Genomic DNA, 9,009 nt, shown 5'->3' with positions numbered 1-9,009 from the left:
TCAGAGGTCTTGTGGAGCCCATGCCTCGAACGGTCAGATCTGCTGTTCTGACACAAGGAGGACGTTCTCAGTATTAGACCCTACTCAGTATCCAGCCCACGACAGGAGCCACTGTAGATGGAGATAGTCAATGTCAATGTTAATGTCAGTGGTGCTAATGTTATGGCTGACTGGTGTATCTAATAAAACCAGTTTGATGGTGGATCTGATTACACCTTCTGCTGACGTACCGAAGCTAGGCTGATTTGGGCCGTGCTCACATTCCACACATTCTCTCGTGATCCGAGTGAAGACTCTAAACAAAGGCCTACAAACATTAAAGCTGCCAGCCGGACTGGTGCTACAGGACGGGCGAGTCTTTCTCCTCCGCTGAATCAATGGACAAGTGGAGACTAACTACCAGTGAGAGTGTGCCAATGCAGGAGTGTGGCACCGATGCCTCAGCTGACCACGGCGGAGGCAGGGGGCCGAAAAGGAGGCGGGAAGGGGGAGAAGAGGCAAACTGAGGGACGAGAGGAGGATGGAGTGTCTGACAGAGAGAAAGATCAGGAGCAGAGATTGAGCTGGAAGAAGTGAGTGTGCATGTGTATGTCCTTGGGGTTTAGGGACTGATGACAGGTGTGTGTGTGTGTGTGGGCTTTGTAGGAAACCTCTGTCGTCTGCTGGTTAAAGCAGGCTGTTTGTCCAGTAGTGCTCACACAGAGTTTAGGATTAGAGTATCTACAGGTACCAACACACCAGACGCCAGACACACAGCGGCGCACGCCGTTCAGTTCATAGTGAAAGAACAGTTCGCTGAGTTTATTGTCTGAAGGGATGAAACACAATCAGTTGCCTGTTTATTAGAAATGATATTTAGCAGTGCACAAGTGAACCTGATAGGCCATGCAGATCTCTACGAGGGACAATTATGGACATAAAATATGCCCAGCTTCATTTTTATACAAGTCTCACAATGTGTTTACTGTTAAAATTCAATAAAACAGAGAAGAGAAGTTAGACATGAGAAGAGAATAAGAAGGTAATACGGAGGGAAAGAGCCCACGGCTCATTCCTGGGAATTATTTCATGTTTACCTTTAGATAAGAAAAGCTATATGACAAATTAAAGAATGGTGGAGATGTGAAAAATCTTTTATAAGATTATTATATATATATATATATATATATATATATATAGGACATCGTTTTACTGGTTAACTAACATTATAATATATATATCATACTAACATGGTATCCATAGGTTCATTCAGAATCTTGCTGGAGATGCTTTTGAGGTTGTACGCCTGATCAGCAATAATCATTTTCACTGACAGAATTAACATAGCATTAATACTTATTAATATAATCATCAATGTGTAATTAATACAACCACAGTGTCTTTTTAACCTGAATTCACAGACAAAACTGAGATTGCAAATGTGTGTTTTATTGTAATTTGTGACAGATTATTAAAAATTAGTATTCATATTAAAAGAAACCCTGACCATTACAACCCATTACTATTTAAATATGGTGTCAAAATCAAGTAAAAAGTTTCAAATAAAACAAAAATGTCAAATGTGAAAATGCTGTCAAGAAGCTCATTTCCATCACAGGAAATATGTGCAATTAAAATGCTTTGCACAATGATAAATCATAATAATAATAATAATAATAATCAGGTGTGGGGTGCTGTTGGGGTTGGGGTCATGTAGTCTCTGTGCCCGCGTGGGTTTCCTTCCCCCATGCACAGAGATCAGGTGAAATTTCAGGTTCTAAACCCTCTAACAAAAGGTTTTTGTGTTGATTGACAGAAACATGACAATAAAATATATCTTTATGTTCCCCTAAAACCTGTGACCGCACAGCTGAGTTGCCCAGTTGGGGTCAACAGAATTAGATGCTAACGTTAGCTTTGCACAAGAGCATATCACTAATTTCCTTGCTATTTCCTTGCTAATTGTATGTTTTACTTACAGATTGGCAGATCTTTACTCCATTTACTCTTTATACAGTAAGATCTGAGCTAGTAATGCTCGGTATTTCTGCTCTGGCTGAACTATAGCTGAGCCTCATTGAAGAACACTGAGCACTGAATAGCTATAGCTACCATACCTATCTATCTGAACTGTAGGCAGGTATTAATGTTTTACTCGACTGTGCGTATGAGGCTGTAAGTGAAGGGCTGGGCATGTTTGTCTAAGTTTTATGTAGCTCAGTAAACTTCAGAACACCCTTGTTCAGTTGTTTTACAGTGACGGTTCTGTAAATCTTCTGTAATCCTTAGTTCCTGATTAGAAATGCACTAACTGGGCAAGTCAACCAGCTGGTTGACCTGCATATCTGCTTCCTGGTCATCTGAAGAAGAAGAAAAATGATGTATGTTTCTAATGGAATCCTTTCATACTCTTTACTACCATGCCCTCTCTGCATTTAACCTCAGCACTGTCACTGTCCTCCTCAGGCTGCATTGGAGACACTGGCCCAGATGGCTCCCATGTCTGGCCCAAGCAGCAGCACTGTGGTTGGTGGTCCAGGAGGAATCCCTGCTACACCCCTCGGTCAGTCTTCCTGAGGCTGGGGGCAAGCTACTGCTGGCTGGGCTGCTGTGGATCTTCTTTGGTCTCTGCGTTTTTCTAATCCAGCACCTTTACCACCGCCGACAGACGCATAAGCAGGTGTGTTCTAGCGTATACAGCACGAGCACAAAATACCACAGTAGTGCATTAGGTTTCTCACTCTGACCCACAGGGCTGCTTTCTTTAGCATGTCCAGTCACAGGTTTGCACAGATTGCTCTTGTTTGCTCTTGTGAGTAAATCAGCACCCCCCCCCCCCCCCCCACACACACACACACACAAAACAACATGATAGAGGGAGCTCAGACTGCTAATACCAGTAGGCTTTAAGACAGTGTGCATATCCAGTGCTACTAAAGGGCCCTGCATTAGATTTTCCCCTGAGGGTCACTTATACTATATGGACAAAAGTATTGGGACATGGTTTCTTCTGGGGGAAAAAATTGATCCTGCTTCTGTTGGTGTAACTGTCTCTACTGTCCAGAGAAGAAGACTTTCTACTAGATTCTGGAGGAGAATTGTTGTGAGGATTTGATTATATTTAGTAACAAGAGCGTTAGTGAGTGTTGGATGATGATCACTACCTTACCTTATCATCCACAACTCATCCCAAAAGTACTGTTTGGAGCACCATCCATCATTCCAGAGATAACAGTTCTTCCTCTGCTCCACAGCTCAATGCTGGCCTTTATACGCCTCTAGCCCATACCTGGCATTAGGCAGCATCTGCTCCAGGGAGTCCTATTCTATTGGCAATAATTGCACAACTGTGGAATATATATATCCCCCTGTTTATACTGTATGTTTTTATAGTGCTGGACATGCCCACCATATTGAGAGTCACATGCTATAATAATAGCCTGACATGCTGTTTTCACAGGGGACCGGAGGAGCCTCCCAAGTCAGTGATGAGGCCGTGACAGAGGCTAAACTAGATCTACAGGCGTGGTGAGGAGGACAAGAAGGACAAACTGTGACAGTAGACACTACAGCCCTATTTTATTTAGATTGCTACCAGAGGTTTAAACAGCAGAGGGGAAGTGTGAAAGTATGGGTCCTGTGTGAACATCCTACTCAAGTTAAACTATACAGTATAAACTTTATAATATTATATAATTTAATATATACATACAGTTATCTACATAGTATATAAAATGAAATGTTTTAACAGAGAAAGATTAAAGTATTTATTTATTTTAACATTTTAATACATTTTAATGCAATGGCCTTTCATTGTCTTCATCCTCATCAGTCAGCCAGATGCAGGTCATCTTGTTGCTGTGGTCAGTTCTATGCTGGATGGCTTTGTGGTGTCCATTCTTCAGGAGCCTCTGTCAGGGGACTCCAGTCTTTCACAGATACACAGCCTTCTCACCAGGCTTGAGGTCAGTTGGGTCACTGTAAATACTGTATATATATATATAATGTTTTATGATACAGGTGTGCTTATAGTCTTTGTTACTGGATGACTTTAGTCATGGGTGGTGCTTTTTGGATTGTTGCGGCTGTCAGAGTACAGTGAATGAGCACTAGGCTAGTAGGGATGGGAGGTTTCACTGATTTTCTTCTCAAATTGATACAAAGTAACACAGACGCAGGACTGCAGTGTCCCAGTTTCAACAGCGGAGAGTTCCTTGGTTACACTATATGGACAAAAGTATTGGGACATCTGCTTATTTATTGTTTCTTCTGAAATCAAGGATATTAAAAAAGAGTTTCTACTGCTTCTGTTGGAGTAACTGTCTCTACTGTCCAGAGATGAAGACTTTCTACTAGATGTTGGAGGAGAATTGCTGTGAGAATTAGATTTTATTCAGTGACATAAGTGACATAATGCTAGATTATGCTAGATCACCCCCCCCCCCCCCCCCAAAAAAAAAAAAGTTGAGCATTTGGAGTCTATATACCATTTAAAACTGAGCAATTTAAAACTGATTCTGTCATTTGATGGAAATGTAAATTGTTTTGTAATAAAATCCATGAGCTACACAACACAACTGTTGGAGCGTCCACTTACCGGACAAACTGGGAATCCAGGGGGAAATCCACTCTGCTTCTGCACTGGAAGCTCAATGAAGACGGTCTGAGACACTGAGGCTTTGTAAGGGAGAAGGGGGCGGGGCTACCAAATCTTTGTTGCAAACAGTTTCTGTTCAGTTTTTGTTGCAACAATGACTGTGAAAAACATTGACACTGTGGTTTCATTTCCTTCTGTTCTGTAGAAATGAAACCACAGTGTCACATGTTTTTCACAGTCATTGTCTATAGTAGACATACCAGCATTTAATGGAATTCTTATACCTGAAGATATGGGGAGCTGGGCCGTTGACTCAGGGCATGCTGTTTCCTGGGTGGAATGCAAAATTCTGAGTAGCTTCGGGCCATGCAATGTTTTTCTCACTGTAAATGTTTTAGGATGGCATTAATGGAATGGAGTTATTCAACGATGGTCATTAAGCTGTCATATCAACAACTGTCTCTGAACACGTCTGTGAGGAACTGAGGAATCTTAGAGTGCTTTCCCACACACTGATCGGACTGCTAAGCCCTGAGACTCAGAACCTGTGGCTCTGGCCACCTGTAAACTGATCTCTACGTTTCCTCTCATGAGCAACAGAAAATGTTGCTTATGAAATTCAGACAATTCATTTGATGCAGCTGATAATATTTGGATTGATCGAGCTTGTAAGACGCTGAATGCAAATGTATTCACCCCTCAGTCCGATAGGGTGTTATTTTGTCAGATGTTGTGCCAGCAAGCAGACTTCAAATTTTATATGAGTTGGAAAGGGGATTTCCTACAGTACAGCAGAAGTTAGGGAAGATCATTCACTTAGGTTCCAGTCAGAACAGCGTCCTGTGGTATTTGGCACCAAGACTAATATTGGCAGCAGATCCTGTAAGTCCGGTAAGGTGTAAGGTCAGACCTCCCTGAGAATCAGTGAGCCGTGGGTGCCCATGGCCCTGTCGCTGGTATACCAGTTGTCCTTCCTTAAAGCACTTTTGGTAGGCTCTGACCACTGCATACTGGAAACACCCCACAAGACCTGCCTGATGTTTTGGAGATGCTCTGACCCAGTCGAACTTTATGTGAATCTTTGCTCTTTTGTGCAGGAGTGTGACTCGTATATAGGTCACATTAAAATATGAAAAATGTAAACAGCCTTCAAAAAAAATCTGATATGGGCCACCTGCTGTGTGAAAGTAGTCTGTGACGGACGGCCTATAGGAGCTATGAAGAAGTTCCAGTGGCTGACAGCTAATCTATCAGTGCATTATTTTTTAACTACCAGCCATACTGCATCTCCCTGTATCTTAACCAGTACGCCCATCGCTAAGTGTTGCCGGGTACACCCATCCACATTCACCTGCCACACCTGCAACTTGAAGGATACACCTACTCGACATCTAGGCGGTTGATTTCCAAGCCTGACCTCAGGAGTTATTCCTCTCTGCATTTCTCCCTGTTTGTCAGGCGGTGTCTCAGGCAGTCAATAAGGGCAACCTTCCTGAGGTGCGACCACTACAGACCGGAGAGGAGGAAGGCCAAGTGAGTGAGGAAGAATCTTCACTGAAAGACAGAGTCAAGCACATCTGCACTTACCTGCAGGACAGGTGAACCTTTTTCCAGCCCCGTTTACCATCATCATTACAGATCGTCTCACTGACACACTCCCTCTCTCTGTCTCTGTCTCAGGGTGAGTGCTCTGCACTCTCTCCTGCAGGTTCAGGATCAGTATGGAGGGTGTGTGGCCGAGGTTCAGCAGGGTCTGCAGGAGCGCTGGGAGCTTCTGGAGAATCTGCACACCAGAGTGACTCTCCAGCCGGAAAAGTGCCAGGGCCCTGAAGACCCTCACACTGTCCTCTCTGACACTGAGGTGAATCAGAAATATTAATAAATAATATAATAATATTTGTATATATATATTCTTAGCGCTTTTTATGAAAAGACAAGTCTTAAGGAGAGCACTGGAAAACATCTGTATGATTTATATTAAAAAAAGAAATGTTCATGAAGGAACAGATAAATTCATGAGAACATGTTACATTAATTTGTCATAATTTTGTAATTTTAAAGCAAAAATAAATGGAAATGAACTCTGCTCAGCTAACCATGCCCATATGAGGCCGGTATGGGTAGCCCAACTGGAAACCAGAACGTTTTGTCCTTGGGTTCCAGGGGTCAGTGATGGTTGGTACCTGGAGGGGTTAAGCATGGCCCCGTCTGGGTTATACACTGCACATGAGGGCCTAGATGGGACCCATATGAGAATAAGGAGGGCTGTAACAAAGGGCCTATTTGGGAAGCCCAACTTGCGAAGCCCACCTGGAACCCACCTAGCCTTTGTCCCACCCATGTGACCCCCCACATGAGCGTGCTGGGTGGGTGGACAATGTCCTATGGAATTTCATGTCAGTGCCTCTGTATTTCAGAACCTGCACACACAGCTGGATCTGTTCAGGAACAGGGTTAATGAGTGTCAGACACACCTGAGCACCAGCACACACCTGCTCCAGGTAAAAATATGCATACACACATGAAACACTTTAACACTACTGTGCAATGATCTTGTCTAGGGTACTGTAGGGTAAAGTACTGGATGGAGCTCCTCCACCATCTTTCCAGGGAACACAGTTCTTCCACTGCTCCACAGCTCAATGCTGGGTGGCTTTATACCCCTCTAGCCCACGCCTGGTATTAGGCAGCATGGAGCCAATAGGGTCATGATGTTGATCTGCTCCAGAGAGTCCTATTCTATTGGCAGTACTTCCTGATGCTTAATTTATTTGTTTGTTTTTGTAAATGAAATAAATACAAGGTCCTTTACAGATTCTCCTTTAGTCCAGGATAGAGAATGATGTGTCCTCTGTTCTACAGGAGCTGGAGAGCAGGCAGAAGGTTCTGGCTGAGACTGTGGGTCATAAACTGGAGTCTACATGGACCAAAGACTTTCTGCAGAGCAACACTCAACAGGTTCGCTACAACCTAAAGCTCAGGAGTATTGTAGAGTTACAGATGTAGACTTTAACCAAAACCGTTTAGTGAATCACATTCACACAATGACTGAATCATCATACACTCATCATGCACTCATCATAAACTCATCATACACTCATCATAAACTCATCATACACCCATCATACACTCATCATACTCATCATACACTCATCATACACTCATCATACTCATCATAGACTCATCATACACTCATCATACACTCACCATACACTCATCATAGACTCATCATACACCCATCATACACTCATCATAAACTCATCATACACTCATCATAAACTCATCATAGACTCATCATATACTCATCATACACTCATCATACACTCATCATAGACTCATCATACACTCATCATACACTCATCATAGACTCATCATACACCCATCATAAACTCATCATAGACTCATCATACACTCATCATACACTCACCATACACTCATCATAGACTCATCATACACCCATCATACACTCATCATAAACTCATCATACACTCATCATAAACTCATCATACACTCATCATAGACTCATCATACACCCATCATAAACTCATCATAGACTCATCATACACTCATCATACACCTATCATACACTCATCATAGACTCATCATACACCCATCATACACCCATCATACACTCATCATACACTCATCATAGACTCATCATACACTCATCATACACCCATCATACACTCATCATACACTCATCATACACTCATCATACACCCATCATACACTTGCATCAGCAGCAAGCAGACAGCAGGGGGCAGCTCAGCACATAGGGGGGAGAACAGAAGGGAGGGAAATGAAAGCGTGTGTTTCTGTTTTCCTGTAAAAGAAAAACTTTCACTTTAAACCTAATTCATTATTAATTTCTCCTTTAATTTACAGTTTATAAAAGTCCATGAGGGCTTCATGTCCCTGGAGCAGCAGACACTGAACTTTGTGACACACCTCAGAGGCCTCAGAGTATCAGAAGAAGAGCGCAGGTGTGATCTGGGGCATGTTCCGAGCACTGCCTCATCATCTGCCTCAGCGGTACCTGTGTACAGCGCAATTCAGCCCACAGAGAGTCCTGCCCCGGACCCTGATCCAGAACCCCCACCCAAATCCGGCTCCAAACTCTCAGCCATGAACTGCTTGTGTGGCGTGAGGCGGAGGAGGTGAACTCTGAACTTCACAGAGTCACAGAGGTGTTTTACTCCTTTTTCTACCCAGTTTGGATGGCCAATTGCCCAATCCCCCTATCACTAACAAAGCCCCCAACAGGCTTTTAAAACGAACAGTTTACTGCAATACTGCCTTTATCACTATACTGCTGTTTTAAGCTCGTGCTTTCAGTGTCCCTTTTACCAGCTAGCATTAATAAAGCCTATGCTAACATGATGCCTTTGCTGTAGTGGTGGAACCTGCATGTTCAGTAGGTCATATGCTGATAA

The 9,009-nt window shown here is 43.0% G+C and overlaps 1 protein-coding gene across 1 annotated transcript; it reads left to right on the top strand.

Moving 5' to 3' along the window:
- Window positions 1-435: 435 nt before the first annotated feature.
- Window positions 436-8,737, top strand: LOC140574777 (uncharacterized). The gene is made up of 9 exons (XM_072694742.1): window positions 436-572; window positions 2,446-2,659; window positions 3,440-3,507; window positions 3,812-3,944; window positions 6,035-6,174; window positions 6,257-6,437; window positions 6,994-7,077; window positions 7,439-7,534; window positions 8,462-8,737. Exons 1-9 carry the CDS (start codon window positions 436-438, stop codon window positions 8,735-8,737), a joined length of 1,329 nt encoding a protein of 442 aa, XP_072550843.1.
- The last annotated feature ends 272 nt before the right edge of the window (window positions 8,738-9,009 follow it).

The sequence above is a fragment of the Salminus brasiliensis genome, chromosome 13 (genome assembly GCF_030463535.1).
Source record: "Salminus brasiliensis chromosome 13, fSalBra1.hap2, whole genome shotgun sequence".
NCBI lineage: Eukaryota > Metazoa > Chordata > Actinopteri > Characiformes > Bryconidae > Salminus > Salminus brasiliensis.
The sequence above is the reverse complement of the archived record's forward strand: the minus strand, read 5'-3'. Positions and strand labels throughout refer to the sequence as shown.

Coding starts and splice junctions, on each gene's coding strand:
- LOC140574777 (XM_072694742.1), top strand. CDS start 436: ATGCCTCAGCTGACCACGGCGGAGGCAGGGGGCCGAAAAGGAGGCGGG. Junction 7,078..7,438: donor CCAGCACACACCTGCTCCAG/GTAAAAATATGC, acceptor TCTGTTCTACAG/GAGCTGGAGAGCAGGCAGAA. Junction 7,535..8,461: donor TGCAGAGCAACACTCAACAG/GTTCGCTACAAC, acceptor TTTAATTTACAG/TTTATAAAAGTCCATGAGGG.